Source organism: Peromyscus californicus, unplaced genomic scaffold (assembly GCF_007827085.1).
Source record: "Peromyscus californicus insignis strain IS unplaced genomic scaffold, ASM782708v3 Scaffold_5__1_contigs__length_169319896, whole genome shotgun sequence".
Classification (NCBI taxonomy): Eukaryota; Metazoa; Chordata; class Mammalia; order Rodentia; family Cricetidae; genus Peromyscus; species Peromyscus californicus.
Window position 1 is genome coordinate 104,866,890 of NW_026294573.1, and position 20,969 is coordinate 104,887,858.

The 20,969-nt window shown below is 44.0% G+C and overlaps 1 protein-coding gene and 1 long non-coding RNA gene across 2 annotated transcripts; both read right to left on the reverse strand.

Annotated features, from left to right (window-relative positions):
- Positions 1-1,166: 1,166 nt before the first annotated feature.
- Positions 1,167-2,040, reverse strand: LOC128096823 (serine/arginine-rich splicing factor 3-like). The gene has a single exon (XM_052716847.1). The coding sequence runs from the start codon at positions 1,940-1,942 to the stop codon at positions 1,475-1,477; it is 468 nt and encodes a 155-aa protein (XP_052572807.1). The 5' UTR covers positions 1,943-2,040; the 3' UTR covers positions 1,167-1,474.
- Positions 2,041-2,391: 351 nt separating this feature from the next.
- Positions 2,392-7,604, reverse strand: LOC128097346 (uncharacterized). Its single transcript, XR_008213843.1, has 3 exons — positions 7,469-7,604; positions 4,211-4,282; positions 2,392-3,792 (listed from the first exon to the last, which is right to left on the reverse strand). It is a non-coding gene; the product is annotated as an uncharacterized LOC128097346 (long non-coding RNA).
- Positions 7,605-20,969: the final 13,365 nt, after the last annotated feature.

The window sequence follows — 20,969 nt, forward strand, 5'->3', positions numbered from 1 at the left end:
TGCCTCCCGAGTGCTGGGATTAAAGGCGAGCGCCACCACCGCCGGCTTTATTTTTTTTTTTTTAAATCACCCTATTAGATGATTTTTAGACAAGAGAATAGGATCTGAGTGGGGTTTTATGTGGAAGACCCACAAAAAATGAACTAATAGGAAGAGTGGGGCCGGGTGGTGGTGGAGTACGCCTTTAATCCCAGCACCTCGGGAGGCAGAGGCAGGTGGATCTCTGTGAGTTCGAGGCCAGCCTGGTCTACAAAGCAAGTTCCAGGAAAGGCGCAAAGCTACACAGAGAAACCCTGTCTCGAAAAACCAAAAAAAGAAAAAAGAAAGAGTGGGGGCAAAACACCCCAGACTGGAAGACACTGGGAAGAGAAGCAGGCAGCAATACTATAATGATTTGACAACAAGCTTGGTATTAAAATGCAGTAAAAGCACTTGGCACTTCAGTTATGTCCCCCATAAAGACAGGAATCAAAGGAGTTAGGACACTGAAGGGAACAGAAGGCACATGGGCCGCTTTATATTTATAGCACTGATATGGGTCCAAGTGACTGACATTGGACAGCCGGGGGTCTGAGTCGGCACAAAATGGTGGACACTGGGTGATCCAGGAACCCCAACATAAACAGTGATATAATTTGTATTTACTTTGGGCAGAATGCCACTTTTTTTTTTTGACCACTACACAGGTATGCTAGTATTTTATTAATCCAAAGCACTTTACAAGAAAATGTAAGTATGGCTTCCAATAGGAATGTTATACTTGGACTTGAGTCCAAGCTCACAGATCTGAGTGTGCAAGGAAAAACAGGCTTTCAAGTGAAACAACAATTTATAACCAAAACTTTAATCCCAAGGATTCTCACAAACATATTACGAATGACAGCATGGAAAAGATATCTTGCACAGTAACTCAAAAGTTCAGCTCTACAATGTACCTTAAACTGATAGAACACTTTACAAACAGCTTTCTGTCCATCTATAGTGATTGGTGAGGAACCTCTCTGCGAGCCTTCGGAGTGCAGTTCCCACCCTTTACCTGCTGGCTTGTGTCCACAGCAGCGTTTAAAGACTGCTTATCATTCCCATAGCTCCACACGTATCCCAGCTACTGGGGAAACTACAGCTTTTCCATTTCTGCCAGCTCTTTCTATATCATTATCACATCACACTTTAACTGGGCAGGATCTAGGTTTATTTCAGTCTAAACTAAAGTTCAAAGCAAATTCAATCTTGGTTAAGGGACCATTGTAAAGTAACACTTCTTGATATTACCTGCCTCCTAGGATCCACTTGGAACCATAGAGAATTACATCGTTGTATGTCACCGTTCCAAGAGACAAAACAAATTTGAACAGCTAAAACATCTTAAAAATGCACCAAGCTTATGAAGTCTCAAACAAACTTGAATTTCCTGTACATACTCCTGTCAAATGAAGTTCTTTCCTGTACATCACTTCTTTTGCAAACTGGTCTTCTACTTCCTTTCATTTGACCTAGATCGGCTACGAGACCTAGAGAAGGATCGAGACGGCTTGTGATTTCTCTCGCGAGACAGAGACCTTTCTCTTCTCCTATCTCTAGAAAGTGACCTGCTCCGGCTTCGAGGGAAGCTTCTCCTTCTTGGAGATCTTCGCCGAGGTGGAGGACGACGACCCCAGGAGGGAGGTGGGCCACGATTCCGACCTCTCTTTTCACCATTCGAAAGTTCCACTCTCACACGGCAGCCACACAGTGTTCTTCCATCTAGCTCTCGGACAGCATCAGCGGCATCTCGGGGATCCTCAAATTCAACGAACGCAAAGCCAGGAGGATTTCGAGCAACCCACACACTTCGGAGTGGTCCATAATAGCCAAAAGCCCATTCTAATTCAGTCTTGTTTCCATTGTTTCCAAGATTACCTACATACACCTTACAATCTAATGGACAGCAATCACCATGCATTTCGAGATCCTGGGTTCAAACAGCCGAAGCTCAAATCCCAACACTCGGACAGGCCCACCCGCGCCCTTCGGGATCTGCTTCCGCAGATGCTCTCCGTTCCCTGGCGTCCACGAAATGGCGGGCAGGATGCCACTTTTATGTGGGTTTTATATGTGAATATGGCATTGAGATCAAGGGCATTTGTCTGAGCCTTCACCAGCCTGCCTGTGTGTCCACCTGTAGGCCTGTGTGTCCATCTGTAGGCCTGTGTGTCTACATCCATGCACCTTGGTTCTGGTCTACATGTGCATTTGCCTCCCTGTGTGCAGCCCATGTGTGCCAGCATGTGCCTCGTGGTCTGTGGCAGCCTTCACCTGAGTAAATAAAGAACGTCTCATCTGTCTACAGGCCCTTGCATAGCGTTCAGCCTTCCGCCCTCCCACGACCCTCCTCCTTTCCCATTATTTGGACCTCACGAATAATGTTAGTTTAAAGATTATTAAAGCTGTGGGAAACTATAATTAAGAAGTAAAAAGAGAGCAGATGTGGTGGTTCATTGCCTTTAATTTCAATACTGAGGAGACAGAGGTGATTTCTGTGAGTTCAAGGACAGCTTAGCCAGTATCGGGCTAATCAGGTATACACAGTGAGACATTGTTCTCCACCCAAAAAAAAAAAGGCAGTAAAAAGAAGAGGGATTGGAAAGAGCGAAAGGAAGTAATGTAGGGATGAGAGGACAACCATTAGCTGTGGATAAGGAAAGAACACAAGAAGGAAACAGGCACAAAGGAAGACAGGACAACCATACCTGAGTTGTTTTCAGTACTGAGTTTCAGTCCTGAAATCAGTACTGAAAACAATCAAGAATTAATACAGAAGTGAGGATAAAAATAAAATAAAATGAAAACAAGATATTACAACATCAGTCACTCTTCTTGCCGAGATGCTTATGGCAAGAACAGCTGCTTGTGTCTCTGGAGCTGGAGCAGGTTAGACCAGAATGAGCTGGATGCACGCTGTCTGTGTCTGTCATGTCTTCTTCACTGAGTTGAACTACTGCATTCTGGAGTCAGCGTCTACGTGCCCTGCCCACCCACACCACGAGTTTCCCAGCCCTTTATGTGCAGGGCTCCTCAAGCCAGGATCCACCCTGACGGCTACTGTCTCCCACCTGCACAGGATGTTTGTACTTTTCCCACGTGAGTTTCCGTGTTTGAGGTTCTGGGGGGACTTACATTTGCAGCTGGACATTCTCATCCTATCTAGGTTTGGGCTACCTCTCTACCATCCTACAGCCTTTGTCTGAGTAGACTGGTGTCCGGTCAGCTCCTGTGGGGTGTTCGACGAATCTGGGAGTCATTGTCGCCACCTACCCTGGGACCCTTCCCCCACATCCACATCACATAGCCTGCAAATCTGCTGTCTAAAAGTTTGTTATTGCTCTGTTTGCTTCTGCTGAGTCTCTTTTCTGCTTCTTTTTGAGGACCCAGAGTGTTGGGGGGAGGGCATTTTCCCTTTCCCCAACCACTTTGCTCAGGACTCTAAGTCTGGGTCTGTAGTTTCCTTTGTGAATCCGATAGTCACTATTTTTATTGTATCTAGTTTCTCATTGATGCTGTTTACTACTACAGCCCTTACTTGCCTTTCCATGTTTCTCATCTCTTTCTGAAATTACATACCAGATTCATCCTTAGGAGAGTTCTGTGTCTATACCAGCATCTTGAGAAGCCAACATTAGCTCCTGATCTGTAACATTCCCTCTCTCCATAATCATAGTGTTCTATCAGCCAAGGTCAGTCTGAGGGACCTTCAATGTGGATTTTACTTCTTTGAAGAACTTCAAGTCACAGGATTCGGTCTTGTCTGACCATCTGGGAATAGAAAGGAAGTGGGGGTGGTTCAGCAGCTGAAATTAATGAAGGAAAAGAAAAGAAAAGGGGGTTCTGCATCTAGAATTAGTGAGGGATGTGAAAAAAGGAGAAGAAGGGTCATTAAACTCCTGAAATGAATTTTGGGAAAGAGTTCCACACAGATAGTAGAGATGGTGATTAGAAAAACTAATTACTGAGTGTGGATCCTCTCCTGAGGGGGCCTTCTATCCAGTTATGGAGTAGTTGGTTACCCCCTGACAGTTGTGCCACTGTCTCAGCAATGGGCACATCTTGCCTGGCAGATGCATTATAGTTTGTAGAGTTCATAGAGGCTAAGACCACTAGTGCCTTTGTCCCCCAGTGGCCTGCCCAGCATCATCTGGCACTATGAAAGCCAGCCAGCCAGTGGGAGACTTACAGCTCAGCTTCAGCTTGACTTTTCTACATCTTGCAGTCAAGGATGTGGTGTCTTCAGTCATGGAATCTTATTCTGGTGGGAAGACAAGAGAAATGACAAGTGCCTGAATTATTGGGGGGGCTTTGAGTCCCCCTTGACCAACAACTGCTATGGAGGCATCCCATATCTGTCACTGCTTTTTTTATTTTTTTGGGGGGGCGGTTTGGTGGCCTTTACTTCTAGGACTGGCATTATCTACCCTCGCATGATAACTGCCTTCAAATCCTCTTTAATTTTTTTAATTGGGTTGCCCGACAGTGGACTTGAGTGTGGTTTGTCATATTCCCTTTTCTTTTGATTAACCTTCTCCTACCCACTCCCATCCCTCATCCTTCTCCCTGTATGAGCCTTCCTGCGCCCAGTATTCTCTGTCTCTCACCTATTCTAGTTGGTGTTTTCTTTGGGCCACCAACCAGCTCCCAAATAAAGACACAGAGATTTATTATTAATTATGAATGCTTGGCCTTAGCTTAGGCATGTCCCACTAGCTCTTTTAATTTAGTTTAATCTGTTTCTATTCATCTACATTTTGCCTCAGGGCTTATTACCTTTTGCTGTGGGATGGTCTGTATGTCAAATGTGTTGCTGATTGGTCAATGAATAAATCACTGATTGGCAGTGGCCAGGCAGGAAGTATAGGCGGGACTAACAGAGAGGAAAATTGAGAGAACAGGAAGCTGGGAGGGGAGACACTGCGAGCCGCCATCAGGACAAGGAAGATGTAAAGTACCGGTAAGCCACAAGCCACATGGCAAGGTATAGATTTATAGAAATGGATTAATTTAAGCTGTAAGAACAGTTAGCAAGAAGCCTGCCACGGCCATACAGTTTGTAACCAATATAAGTCTCTGTGTTTACTTGATCGGGTTTGAGCGGCTTGGGACTGGCGGGTGAGAGAGATTTGTCCTGACTGTGGGCCAGGCAGGAAAACTCTAGCAACAACCTTTTTTTTTTTTTTTTTTTTTTGCATTCTGTATGTCCTACTTTCCTGCTTCCTCCCTGTCTGCCTGTCTGGTTCCTGGCATCTCCCTGGCATCTCCTTTTCTTTCTCCCCTTAGCTTAAATTCCTCCTCCTACTTATTCCCCCTGCCGTCAAGTTCCACCTTTGCTATTGGCTATTCAGCTTTTTATTAGACCAATAAGTTGCCTTAGGCAGGCAAGGTAACACATATTTACATAACTAAACAAATGCAACACATCTTTGCATAGTCAACTATTCAGCAACAACCTATCACTTTACCTATGTAACACATCTTTGCATAGTCAACTATTCAGCAACAACCTATCACTTTACCTATGTGCTACCGTCACCTCCACTCCAAAACCCAACTCCTTTCTAGTTTCTTGGCTTCCTGGGGTACTCCAAATTAGACACATGAAACTAAAGAGTCACAGCGAGGATCTGCATGTGAGGGAGACATGCCACATTTGTCAGTGGGGGCTACATAGAGAGACCTTGTCTTAAAAAAAAAAAAAGAAAGGTGGTTAAGAGCCACGTGAGAAAGCTTGGGGTGAATTCATGGCAAAACCTTACCCAACACCAAATATGCTGGCATGTTAACCTTGGATGGGCTCAGTCTCCAGAAATGTAAGCAATAGACTTTTATTGTTTTTAAGTTCTCTAGTCTAAGACACCAAGACAATTTGAATAGACCAAGAAGGGGAATGTTGGCAGTGCTGAGAAAAAGCAAATCAAGATGAGCAGACTAGAAGGAATTACAGGCCTGAAATATACCAGGCATCTGCAGACTAGACAGAAGATTCTGGAACTTGGAAGGAGCCCTGGATTTCTACTTGCAAGTGATTTCTGCAAAAAATAGCTGCTGTTACCCCAATAACCCCTATATTTTCCTGTCATTTGGGGTTTAGCCTATGTGTAGAGAGCAAAGCCAAGGTCCCTTCAAGACAATCTTGAAATGCACTGATTTGGAATCGTTTAGGCAGAGAGTATGTCTTCTTCCAACAATGTTAACTCTGGCTGGGTTCTTCCCTAAATTCATCTCTCCAATGAAGATGAAGTTTCACAATTTCACTCTCTCCTTACAGACATTGACACAAGCTTATGAATCTTTTTTTAAGGCTATCATTGGGGTTATAAAATTGAGGAGAAAAATGTCAAGTTCAAGTTCGCCTAGGCTAGTTCTCCATGTCCCTGACTCTCTCTGAGATGTGTTCATTAGTTTCTTTGGCTTGCTTACAGTGTCAGCTTTCTGGTGGTAAGAGTTCATATAATAGTCTACGGTTACTAGAATCTTCATACGTGATGTCAGGAAGTGACCCTGGTCTTTAGAGAAGCGGACATTGGGCTGTATTGCTTCATGATGCCCCGGGGGGATCTGCACATATCCTTTCCACTCTGAGGCGAGCACGAGCTACAAAGACCCTCTCTCTCTCTCCCCCTTTCTCTCGCCTCCCCCGCTCCCTGTCTCTGTCCCTCTCCCAGCTGTCTTTAGCCTCTATCTTAGGCCTGCAGGACTCTGCACACACTCTTTAGTGAGGCACCTTCCTGCTGCCAGAAATCTCGTATGAGTAGTTAGAGTAATCAATGGTAAACATTTCAGAGAACGACTCCCAAACTGTGTCTTGTCTCAAGCTCCTTCAGTTTCAGTGAAAGAAATGTCAACGGCCGGGAGAGCACCTAAGTCCTGAGGACAACTCTGAACCCACACAGGATGTGGCTCCTTCCAGACACTGAGTCCTTAAGCCTCAGCCTTGTAGCAAGCCCCTAAACCATTTCGGGAGATGACCAGCAATTTCTTTTCTCTATTTATATATGGAAATGCTCATTTCACTTGCAAAAGAGAAGACAAAAATGTCATTTTTGTGATTATGATGTTATAACAGAAATGTAGGAGTGTGAAATTTATAATGTTATAGACAAATTTAGTATGAAATGCAAATACCACAGTAAAGCAGGCTGAGTATCCAACTCTCAGCCAAAACTGTGACAGGGTCTCTACCTAGCTAGTTCGGCTGACTAAAGGGCCCAGTGTTAAGGAGGAAAGTGGAAAAGAGGGTGATAATTCCAGGGCGTCAGGGGTACTAGGTGCCTCATAAATCTTTCTCAGCTGCTCTCAGGAGACTTGTAGATTTTAATATTTACCATAGTGAGTTCTCCCTATGCTATGTCACGTGGCAGTTCACAGTTAGTACTTGGGATAATACAGGCTGCTTGCTACTCACAGTGATTGTGACAGCTTGAAAACACTTGATCCATACCTGATCACTTCAGTCCTCTGCTCCAAGTCCTGCAAAGGACCCCAGTGCCAAGAGAGCAAACTGCTCAGCACACAGTGTTCTTCTCCACTGTTTACCCCATTGGTTTTCCATGAGTGTTGACCGCGTAGCAGGCCCTGGGCTCGATGCTGGCAATAAAACAGTAGCAGATGAAGAGACCTCGGAATTCTTAGAGTCCACGTATGTGGCAGAGACAGAAAATAAGTTAATAATTTTAATATATATGTACATATATGTGTGTGTGTGTGTTGTTGTTGTTGTTTGTAGCATGAATCTTAAAAGATCTTATTAATAAAATCAAACCTGAGGCCAGTTATTGGGGTGAATGCTGGAAGATCAGAGAAGCAGAACAAACCACAGCTACCTCACCTTGCCAATTCCTCAGCTGATCCTGTTTCCTCAGACTGGAAGCCTCTGAGTCCTCATCCAGAATGAATCTCAGCTGAGCTGCTGCTCAAAAGCCTAAAAGTTTAACCAGGCTATAGTTCCTTGTCCTCACGCCTTAAATACCTTTCTGCTTCCTGCCATTATTTCCTGGGATTAAAGGCATGAGTCACCATGCTTGGCTGTATCCTTGAACACATGGATTTCTGCCTCTGGAATGCTAAGATTAAAGGTATGTGCTACCACTGCCTAACCTCTATGTTTAATATTGTGGCTGTTCTGTTCTCTGACCCCAGATAAGTTTATTAGAGTGCACAATATTTGGGGGAACACAATACCACCACATTTCCCCTTTTTTGTCTAAAATTAAAAAAAGCTTATAACTAATACAAGAAAAACTATATCCAATAAGTATATATAATATATACAGTCAAGAATTACATTAAGGATGTCTAGTCCATTAACACTCGATAAACTCAGACAAAAAAATTTCATTACTTATCTTATTTAAAACAAGTAGTTCCTTTTTAAAAGTAGATTCAATAATCTCCCTTTTTATCTTATTATATCCAATTTCTCTCTTTTTTCTTTTCATAATAGATTCAATAATCTACCTTTTGTCATTTTTAGATCTTCCCCTTTTTCTTTTTAGAGTAGATTCAATGATCTACCCATTTATTCTATTATTTCTTTATCTTTTTTCTCAGAGTAGATTCAATGATCTACCTCATATCTATACTCTCTTTTTTTAAAAACAAAACTCTGAATCTAATCTCCTTACTCAGCTTTTTTCCTGACCATTAACAATTAACAACTTGTAATCAACCATCATAAAAAAATGACAATTATCCATAAGTCATTCATCGACCAAAGAATACCCACCCCACCTCTTGGGAATGTGGGCGTCATTTTCTTAAAATTACTTCCTGCTTTCTGGGGGTGAAGACATCTTTAGGGGATCCTGAAAAGAAAATTTTGGGGTTAATTGTCAAGTCTTGTATCATTTGTTCAGTCTCTGCATAATGTGAAAGTGCAGGGCTTGTCTCAAGTCCTTGTTCCAGTAGTCTGTCAGGCTGGATCATCTCAGCTAGTCATCTTGAAATTGTCCTGTGCAGCTCATAGTCCAAAACCGAACATTGAATGGTGTTAATCAGCTTAATGGTATTATCGTAGTCCATGTGGAATTGTTAGTCCCTGTTGGGTCCCATCATCCTTTTGTAGATTTCAAAGTTGCTGTTAGGCATGGTCATGATTCCCGGCAGATTTTTTTTTTTTTTTTTTTTTTTTTTTTGTGCCTCCTCTGTGGTTTGGAGCAATCACAGTCTGATAAATGTCTATCTCTCAGAACCATGAATGTTCTTCCCTAGAAGAGAATATCTTCACAGCAATTTCTTCCCACCATTTGTCTTCCAAACTTTTCCAAACTGACCTTTGCTGATGCTTTCTTGTAACACGATGGTCCTGGCAATTCTTCTCTGAACAAGCAGCAGTAAACCTTTCATCCCTGGTAACAGCATCACTGCCACCATCAAGATGGGAAGCAGCTGGCAACTCGGAGCAACAGCCATCACCTCCACGGTCCTGCTGCCGCCGCCGCCGCTACCACCGCCGCCACTGTTTTTAGCTCAGTCCCGGCCGCAGCTTCTCCTCAACAAGCCTCCTAGGACTCTAACTTGGGATCCTCCTGCCTCTGCCTCCTTCAGTAAATCCAATCGGTATGCACCACCACAACCGGCTGATTATAGCTGGGGCCTGAGCTGGGGCCCGCAAGGCCACAGGCAAACAGCTCTTTTGTGAAGTTGTACCACAAACGTTGGGCGCCAGATGTAGATGTAACAGTCTTATTAAGTAAGAAACACAGAGCCGAATGCAGAGTTAAAAGCCCAAGAGGTCAGAGCAGTAGCTAAGATCTGAAACTAAAACCTCCTTCTTACCCCTCACTGCCGAAAGTTAAAACCTTCCTTTTTGAAAAAAAAAAAGAAAAGGGGAAGTGCTGTGGATATTGGTCTGTATAAATAAAATGCTGATTGGCCAGTAGCCAGGCAGGAAGTATAGGCAGGACAAGCAGAGAAGAGAATTCTGGGAACAGGAAGGCTGAGTCAGGAGATGATGCCAGCAGCCGCCATGACAAGCAACGTGTAAAGATACTGGTAAGCCACAAGCCATGTGGCAACTTATAGATTAATAGAAATGGGTTGATTTACGATAGAAGAACTAGATAGCAAGAAGCCTGCCACAGTCATACAGTTTGTAAGCAATGTAAGTCTCTGTGTGTTTACTCGGTTGGGTCTGAGCGGCTGTGGGACCAGAGAGTGAGAGAGATTTGTCCTGACTGTGGGTCAGGCAGGACTGGAGAAAACTTCAGCTACAGTTGTTGTTTGCTTTTTACTCTTTGGGGGGCCCACCACCCAGCTCCCAAATAAATCACACATGGAGGCTTAGTGTTAATTATGAATGCCTGGCCTTTACCTTGACTTAGTTTCTAGCCAGCTTTTCTTGACTTAAATTATCCCATCTACCTTTTGCCTCTGAGCTTTTCCCGTTCTCTTACTTCTATAAATCTTACTCTTACTACATGACTTGCTGTATAGCTGGGTGGCTGGCCCTGATGTCCTCCTCCTTCTCTCTTGTTCCTAGATCTCTCTTCCCAGATCTCTCCTTCTATAGATTCTCTTTGCCTGCCAGCCCTACCTATCCTTTCTCCTGCCTTGCTATTGGCCGTTCAGATCTTTATTAGACCATCAGGTGTTTTAGACAGGCAAAGTAACACAGTTTCACAGAGTTAAGCAAATGCAACATAAACAAAAGCCACACGCCTTAAAATAATATTCTACTACATATATAGGTAGGTAGGTAGGTAGGTAGGTAGATAGATAGATAGATAGATAGATAGATAGATAGATAGATAGATAGATACTTATTTTGTTTTGCTGTTTGAGACAGGGTTTCTCTGTGTATCCATGGCTGTCCTGGAACTTGCTCTGTAGACCAGGCTGGCCTTAAACTCAGAGATCCACCTGCCTCTGCCTTCAAAGTGCTGGGTTTAAAAGCATGAGTCACCACCACCCAGCCTAATTTTAATATTTTGATAGTGAATTAAGTTACATTTTCCCTTGGCATCCCTTTCATAATCATTTGTCCATATCAAACCATGTTCTCCTCCAGCCATTCCTCCAATATAGTCCCAGGGAAGGGGAAAGATGAGTATCTGTTAAAGGAACAGATGATAAAAGGGGAACTCTTGGTACACATGAAGAACTTTTCATTAAAGGCAGAAATACACAGGACATGACTTAGTTGGTGTGGTAGTTTGAAAGAAAATGGCCCCCAAAGGGAGTGGCACTCTTAGGAGGTGTGGCCTTGTTGGAGTGGGTGTGGCCTTGTTGGAGGAAGTATGTCACTGTGGAGGTGGGCTCTGAGGTCTCAGCCCAAGCCACACCCAGTGCTCAGTTAACTTCCTGTTGCCTTCAGATCAAGATGTCAAGACGCTCAGCTCCTACTCCAGCACCATGTCTGCCTGCATGCCACAGTGTCACACCATGATGATAATGGACTAAACCTCTGAAAATGTAAGCCACCCCAATTAAATGTTTTTCCTTTAGAAGAGTTGCTGTGGTCATGGTGACTCTTCACAGTAAGAGAAACCCCTAAGACAGTTGGCAAATCCTTGCCATGTACAAATGAGGACCTGAATTTATATCCTTAGCACCCACATAAAGGCCCACACCTGCAATTCCAGTGATGAGAGGTAGGTTTCTGGAACCCATCAGCCAGCCTAGAAGAATTGATGAGCTTGAATTTCACTGAGAGAGACCCTGTCTGGAAAAATGAGAGAAGACCGTCTAGAGAAATAAGGGAAAAGCAATTGAGCAAAATACCTGATGTGAACCTCTGGCCTACACACACACACTCTCTCTCTCTCTCTCTCTCTGTCTCTCTCTCTCTCTCTCTCTCTCTCTCTCTCTCTCTCTCTCTCTCTGTCTCTCTCTCTCTCTCTCTCTCTCTCTCTCACACACACACACACACACACACACACACGCGCACACACACACACACACACACACACACACATGCACACACACACAGAGTCACACACACACACTTTGGTAGATTGTAATAGAAATCTTTGACTAGAGAGGATGGTGACCTGAGACCCTTAGTTTGCTCTCTGTTGCTGTAATAAAACACTTACAACACCAACCTGGAGAGAAGGATCCATCTTAAACTTCCAGGTAACAGTCCATCTCACCAAGGGAAGCCCTGACAGGAGTCCAAGGCAGGAACCTGGAGGCAGGAACTGAGGCAGAGGCCACAGAGAAAGACCACTTCCTGGCTTGCCCTGTGGTTTGCTCTGCCTTCCTCCTTATGTAGCTGGGGAATACCTGCTCAGGGGTGTGCTGGGTCCTTCCTCATCAATCATTAATCAAGAAAATGCCCTACAGACATGACCATGGGCCAATCTAATGAAAGTAGTTCTTCAGTTGAGGTTCCCTCTTCTCAAGCGACTCCAGTTTATGTCAAGTTGACAAAAGGAAGCAGCACATCCACAAAGCTCACAGGCACACGTGAAAACAAGACTGACTTTGTTTTTTAATGTATGTCCTGGGGATCCAAATTCAGGTCCTCAGCTTCACAGTAAGCACCTCACCCGCTGAGTCCAGCTCTCGGTACCTCATAGTTAAGGTCTGTTTATTTGATGTGTATGGTGCTTTGCCTGCATGTATCTGTGTATACCACGTGCATGCCTGGTGTCCTTGGAGGCCAGAAGAGGCCATCAGGTCTCCTGAAAGTGGAGTTACAGACCATTGTGAGCTGTAATGCTGGGAGTCAGACCTGGGTCCTCTGCAAGAGCAGTAAATGCTCCTCACCGCTGAGCCATCAGGCCCTCATCTGTGATCTGAGGTATCAATCTGCCTTCTAGCTGCATTATTTAGCGCATATTCTCCAATGCTGTTTTTATGGTTAAATTTAAGGCTCACAGTTTGCTTTTCCTTGCTGTTCCTCTTTGATGCCTTGTTTTGCATTTAGTGAATAATCCTACTGTGATTTCAATTTCTTTCATGTTGTTTCTCTTACAGTTACTTTCTTAGTGGCTGCTCTTACAATATATCTCTTATCAGAATCACCATCAGATCTGGTCTAACCTAATTCTGGTATTACATAGGGAATTTTTCTCCTGTATATGTTTCTTTCCCATTTTCAGTGGCTCCTTGGAGTATGAGTCTTTTCCCTTCTTTCGCCTCCTCCGCGCGCCCTCTCTTCCCTTCTCCTGCTTCTCCTTCTCCTCTTCCTACCCGCCTCCTTAGAATTGAACCCAAGGCCTTGCACGCATGCTCAGCAGGTGTTCTGCTGCTGAGAAATACCCCCATCCACCCCTGGACTATTGTCCATAGCTTTAGCAGGACTCAGGTTTAAGCTACTTAACAAGGCTATATGAGGGGACTCCTGAGTGGCTTTGGGGTTGCCATTTGAAATGTTGCAAACTTGTGTGTGGCGTATAATTTGAACTTTGAACTTGTCATCTGTTAGGGCTGCCCCGTGGTATAACTGAGGATTGGCACAGGTACAGGAAACCCATGCAGTGTTTATCTGTCACTGACATGTAGCATTGCAATGCCCAGGAGCTCAGAATTCTGGTGAACCCGTGGGTGAGACCTGAAGTGAGTATAAGTGTGTTGGTGAGGCCACTGACTTCCACAGGGCAGTGGAGATGCCCACGGATCAAGATGAAAAATAAAAATGATGATGCTATGAGTATTTCCATGGTTCTGCTAAGAAGAAGAACATCCATCTGTATCAGTAAACTATGATATGTATGAATTATGGACTGTCAGTAAATACATAAAATTCTCTGATACTTATGCTTAAAACTGACAGCATACAGGATAAACATGAACAATTAAGATTCATGCATATTGTGTAACCTTGAGATTTAGAACATGAGAGAGAGAAGAAGGGTAAAGTTCAGCCATGAGTGGTGGTGAATGCCTTTAATCACAGAACTCCTGAGGCAGAGGTAGGTGGATCTCTGTGAGTTCAAGGCCAACCTGGTCTACAAAGCGAGTTCCAGGTCATCCAGGACTGTTACACAGAAACCCCATTGAGGGGGGTATAAATTTTTCTAATTATTACCTTTAATATTTCCTACTTTTAAAACAAGGGGCCTGTCTTAGTCAGGGTTTCTATTACTGTGAGAAACACCATCACCAAAAGCAAGTTGAGGAGGAAAGGGTTTATATAGCTTACGCTTCCACATTGTAGTCCATCTTTAGAGGAAGTCAGGACAGGAACTCAAATCAGGGTAGGATCCTAGAGGAAGGAGCTGATGCAGAGGCCATGGAGGGGTGCTGCTTGCTGGCTTGCTCCTCACGGCTTGCTCAGCCTGCTTTCTCATAGAACCCTGGACCACGAGCCCAGGGGTGGCTCCACCCTCACCAATCACTAATTAGGGAAATGCCCTACATTCTTGCCTGCAGCCCAATCTTATGGAGGCATTTCCTCAACTGAGGTTCCCATCTCTCAAATGACTCTAGCCTGTGCCAAGCTGGCACAGAATCAGCCAGCACAGGGCCTTACCCTTTCATTTTCACCTGGGTCCTGCAAATAATACAGCCAGCCGCCTTGTTTTTAACAAGCCGTTGATGAATTCGACGAAAAGCCAGGCTTGAGATTCACGAGCAACTGACCTCAAAGATTCCAGCTAATGCAGAGCCTGCCCCTGCCTGGGCATGTAGGATGTGTGGGTGCCGTCCTCTAGCGCTCCCTGGCTCCTGTCTGGTGATTGCCCTGCACCAGTGCATAGAGTACTAATCCACCTGAAGCTTAGGCAGTCTCATGTTTGACACAACGTTGAGCTTTCCTGTCAAACTTGCTAAAAACTTTGGCTTTGGGCATTAACAAAGATGCTCATGTATTTAAAAAAAAAAAAGCATTCCTTTCCTCAGAACCTTGATGCATCTTAGGTGTCCATTAGTATTTTATGAGCAGAAGACACAGCAGAGCTCCTGTAAATGCTTCTGTGAGGGGCTGTCACAGGCACATCTGCTCAGTTTTCTTTACAAGGCTATGTGACCCACAACACCTCTGAGCTTACAGCCACGAACAGCTTCCTGGAGAAATCTGATGACGATAATTGTGGCACTGCCCCCCGACAATGGAAACAGTCTGACTTCTGCATGTTTCCTAGAAACAAGTGAGTAAGGGTCCTTTACTGTGCTGTGGACACCCAGAGTCCACAGAGGCGTGACATAGGCGTCTCATAGCCTAGGGATGACACCACCCACAATGGGCTGAGCCCTCTCGTATCAATCAATAATTAAGAAAATGCACCCACAGGCTTGCCTGCAGCCAGATCTTATGGATGCATTTTCTCAATTGAGGTTCCCTTCTCTGATGACTCTTAACTGTCATCAAGTTGACATAAACTAACCAGGACAGAGGCCTTCTTCCAAGAAACACGTTGGGGTCCTTTGCCCACATGTCTGTTTAGTTCTCTGTCTGTACTGGATAGTCTTATGTCAACTTGACACAAGAGAGTCCATGAAGAAGGGCCATGCTTGTCCCCTGCACAGGACCATCCTACCATCCAACACCGCTAGTGTGCTTCTGGGTGGACTTGGAAGCTACTCAAAATCTTTTGTTCACAAAAGCAATGGATAGGGCCAGACCCTAAGTTGGCCATGAGAGTTTTGAGAACAGAGTAAAGAAGAACTTGATGGAGTAGAAAGCACACAGGGGTCAGCCTGAGGTCTGAGATTGCATGCTGGCCCTGAGGTCTGGCAGGGCTTGGAAATAACCTTTCTCCAGGCTAACTCCAGAGGCACAGAAGATTGAAAGGAGTCCCTGTCTTAAAGGGAAGCCTTGTCAAGGCCATCTGGCCATAAATACTGCAGAGGAGAGCCAAGGATGGTAGAGCAGTCTATAAGGTCCTTGCCTTGCAAGTATGAGGACCTGAGTTTGAGCCCCAGAACCACATCCTAAACATCAGGCCATGATGGCAAATACTCGAAATCTCAGTGCTAGAGAGGCAAAGACATCGGGCTCACTAGCCAGCCAGCCTAGTCAGTGAGCTCAAGACCAATGATAGACCCTGTCTCAAAACACAAGGTGAACAGCATCTTTAAAATGACAGTTAAAGTTGTCCTCTGGCTGCCATATACACACACACACATGTGCATTTGCACACACATGCACCTGTATACACACGTGTGTGTACTTGCACACACATGCACCTGTATACACATACATGTGTGTATTTGCACACACATGCACCTGTATACACACGTGTATGTACTTGCACACACATGCACCTGTATACACACACACTTCAGAGAGGTCCTGAAAGACTGAAGGAGATCTCTGGCAGAGATTTAAGGTTTGAGAGATTGTGAACATTTCCATCCTGTAATAATAGATCTGTAACATATATCAAAGTCTGACTTCCTGGAGTCATCACACCAGAGAAATAGGGTACAGGAGTGAAAAAACTCAAACTTGTTGGAGAAAATGGAGCCTACCTATAGGCATTCCTGCCAGCCATATCTAGGACCTCAATGGGGCATACCTCAAAATGTGTATGTCGGCCGGTTTAACCTCTTAAGCTTGTGTTCCAGAACCTTGAACTAAGCGTGGCCAAAATGTGTCAGGCACTCTTCTTTCTTGAACTGTCCTGGTCCGGTTTTGTTTTGTTTTGTTTTTATCTACTTGATACAAGCCAAAATTATCTGAGAAAGGAAACTACAGCTGAGAAGATGCCTCCATGGATTGGCTTATAGGCAACCCTGTGGGCCATTTTCTTAGTTACTGATGTGGGCAGGCCCAGCCCCTTGTGGGTGGGGCCATCCCTGACCTGGTGGTCCTGGCTTCTATAAGAAAACAGGCTGAGCAAGCCAGTAAGCAGCACCCCTCCATGGCCTCTGCATCAGCTCCTGCCTCTAGGTCCCTGCCCTGTTTGAGTTCTTGGCCTGATTTCCGTCAGTGATGGACGATTACCTGGAAGTGTAATATAAATTCCCAACTTGCTCTGGTTGGGTCTTTATCTCAACAGTAGAAATCCTAACAAAGACAATGGCCTTAAACTGTAACAGCACAGGAACATGCTCCTTAACTGAGCAAACTCAGGAATATGCCCATTCTAATGTGCTTTCTTATATGGCTGTAGATAACCTCCCCCCCCAATAAAAATCCTCATGCTTCCTTTGTTTGTGGGGGCCACTGCTTTGGAAATTACTCTAGTGCTTTTTCTTCCTTGCTGCAAGTAATAAATCTTTTCCCAGCTGTCTTAGTCGGTGTTCTACTGCTGTGACCATGGCCATAGTCAAGAGACACCATGACCACAGCAACTCTTATAAAAGAAAGCATTTAACTGGAGCTGGCTTACAGTTTCAGAGGTTTAGTCCATGTCATGGCAGGGAGCATGGCGGCACACAGGCAGATATGGTGCTGGAGAAGTAACTGAGAGATCCACATCTGGATCTGCAGGAAGCAAGAAGAGAAAGACACTATGCCTGGCTTTTGAAACCTCAAAGCCCACCCCCAGGGACCCACTTCCTCCAACAAGGCCACACCTCTTAATCCTTCTCAATAGTGCCACTCCCTGACCACTAAGCATTCAAACTATGAGTCTGTGGGGCAATTCTTATTCAAACCACCATACTACTCTTTAAAAAAAATATAGTCCAATGTATCCATCTTCCTTTAAGATTAGTGCTTATTATGATTCTTAAAGGAATTTTGTCTACCCTAAAGAATTTCCCAGTGAAAGGGCTGGAGATGTGACTCGGTGGAAGACTGTTTGCCTGGTACTCACAGACCCTTGGCTGGATCTGCAGCACTATTTTTAAAAAGTCCTAACGAAGACATTCTATGTTGTATTCTAGAAGCTTTATGATTTGTTGTGACCTCCCTAAAACCATGGGATAGTCCATTTTCTGTTGCTGTAACAGAATGCCACAGGTGGCATAACTTATGAAGAAAACTTTATAAAGAAAACATCTATCTCCTCAAAGTTCTGGAGCAAGGCAGTAACACCCACCTGGCACCTGTGGAAGCCATGGTGACACAGAGCAAGCTAAACACAAAGAGCGTAACTTTATAACGAAACATTCAAGCAACAACTTTTTAATTCACTGACATATTAATCCATGAGGGGATTAATACATTCACAAGGACAGAGCCCTCATAATCACCTCTTTTATTTATCTTGAGACTAATTACAACATTATATAGATATGTATATGTGTGTATATATATACATATACATACAATTACAACCTTTCTCCCTTCCCTGCTCTCTCTCCAAACCTGCCCTCCTTGCTCTTCTTCAAATTCATGGCCCCTTTTTTCATCGTTATTGCAGATACACACACACACACACACACACACACACACACACATATATATATATTCCTAAATATAACCTGCTCATCAATGGATATGCCAAAGTGAATGGAAAAAGTCCACAGGGCCTCAACTCTACACAAAGAAAAATAGGCAATTGAGAAAAGCCGGGGGAGGCAGTCTTCCCCCAGGAACTATCCCACTGATTGGCTGTCCAGTTCCAAATGGTCACCTCTTAATACCTCACCTCTTAATACCTCGTGCGCTTCTCTCGCTCCCCCTCCTCCTCTTCCTTCTTTTTCCTTTTTATTTTGTGATCGCATCTCTTAATAGAACCCATCTCATGATAGGAACTATATTTCAACACGCATTTTGGTGGAATTATTCAAACCATAGGAGAGCCCCACCAAAATGAGTCAAAACACACACAAGCAACTCTGGTTCAGTATGAGGTATTTCCTTCTGTTCTTTTTATCAAGGTCACATTTTTACATGGTTAGACTTGTGGTACTCAATTAATTTCCCTCCATAACCTTATTCTAATTAGCATTTTTACCTAGCATCTTAAACAGGGTCTCTGTTGCTGTGGTAAAACACCATGACCAAGAGAACTTGGAGAAAGAAAAGATTTATTTTATTTTGTAGCTTGCAGTCTATCATCCAAGGAAGCTGTGACAAGAACTCAAGGCAGGAACCTGGAAGCAGGAACTTGCCCAGAGGTGGCCCCACCTATGATGGGTTGGACGTACCAACATCAATCATTAATTAAGAACATGCACTACATACTTCCTACAGGCAATTCTCATAGAGGTGTTTTCTCAATTGAGAGCTCTTCCCAAATGACTTCAGCTTGTGTTGACAATAAACTAGGCATGACACCTAGCTACACCTTACTGTAAACACCATTTCCCCCCAAAGCTATGAAATTCTTCTTGTGTTTTCTTCCAAGAGATTTGCAGCTACTTTGAACACTCCAGTGAACTCATTACCCATGCAGTGAAGGTGACAGATGAGAGGAAGATAGAGTTGTCCTCTCTACTGCTCTTAGTGTGGCTCACAGTTTTGGCCAATGAAGCTTTCCATACAAGAAACCCGGTATGGAAGAGCAGAAGGTGGATGCAGGGCCATTTCAACTCCTTCCTGACCTCTCCTGGGTCACAGGGCTAGTCTACCAGTTAGCTACTCTTACTCTACTCCCTCCTCCATCTCTATGTGTTCAATACACCCCTGTATTCTGTTAGCATCCATGTCAGCAATGATGCCAGCCTCTGCCCTCGGCTGATGGTTAGGAGGCGACTCTATCTCTTTGCTCAGTGCCAATATATTCCTGTCAAGTTGTAACTAACCCGAGATTCCTGCTGAACACCTGTCTGGCTAGTGCAGTAAGTGATTCATGAGTTTATCATGGATCCAGATAAAAACAAACCTTCCAAAGGCATGACAGATATCCCTCCTCTGCCTACTGGGAGCGTCCCTAGGCCAAAGATGACCTAATCTTGGCAAGATCTGTTCTTTTTTTCATTTATTAATTGTGTGTGTGTGTGTGTGTGTGTGAGAGAGAGAGAGAGAGAGAGAGAGAGAGAGAGAGAGAGAGAGAGAGAGAGAGAGAGAGAGGAGAGAGAGAGAAAGAGCTTTCAAGAGTGGGTTCTTTCCTATCACAGGGGTCCTGACAGCCAGGTTTGTCAGGCTTGGTGGTAACTGCCTTACCCTCCTGTCTCATCCAGCCCTAAATCTGCTCTCCCTCTTTTCAATATGTATTGGCTACCAAGAACTGGAGCTACAGATGTCTGTGAGCCACCTTGTGGGTGCTGGGAGTCAAACCTGCATCTTCTAGAAGAGCAGCAAGTGTTCTGCATAGCTGAGCAATTCCTTCAGCTCCTAAATCTGTTCCGCAGAGCGGTAGCTCTCAACCTCTTTTTCCTTCATTCATTTGACAGCTGATTTTCAAAAACTGTTGTACCAGTGCCTAATTTCCCACATATTTTCTATAACTCAGACTTTCCTCTCCAACACAGAAAATCATGTGCAATGTAGAAATATCACACTGTAAGCTTAGCTCACCTTTCACTTCCATCATGTAAATCATTTGAAGATTTGGGTTATTAAATAATAACGCTATTTAGTAGTATCACAAAAAAATCGTGGAGCTTCTTGATTTTTAATTGATTTCTCATTAATTTTGGAAATTTATTGGCTATTTCTTCTAATACTTAACTTTGTTCCCCCCCCCCCGCCCCTGTGTGTGTGTGTGTGTGTGTGTGTGTGTGTGTGTGTGTGTGTGTGTGTGTGTGTGTGTCTGTTTCTAGGATGTCTTGCACGTTTAATGGTGTTATATATGTGTCACAACTACTGGATGCTTGGTCTTGGTTTTTTGTTTGTTTTGTTTTGTTTTTCACTTATATTTCACCTTGGATAACTTCTATTGAATTACCTTTATGCGCACTGATTTTTTTTTTCTTCAGTGTCACTGATAAACTTGCCAAAAGTAACCTCTGTTAGAGATAGGATCAACTGGAAATTCTGGAAACAGAAAATACGGCATGTTGAAATTACCCATTAAATCAGAAAGATGACCTCATAATAATACTTTTTTCAAAGATGTGTTTATACTGGACGGTTTTGTGTGTCAACTTGACACAAACTAGAGTCATCAGAGAGGAGGAGCCTCAGCTGAGGAAATGCCTCCATGACATCCAGCTGTAAGGCATTTTCTCAATTAGTGATCAATGGAGGAGGGCCCTGTCCATGGTAGGTGGTGCCA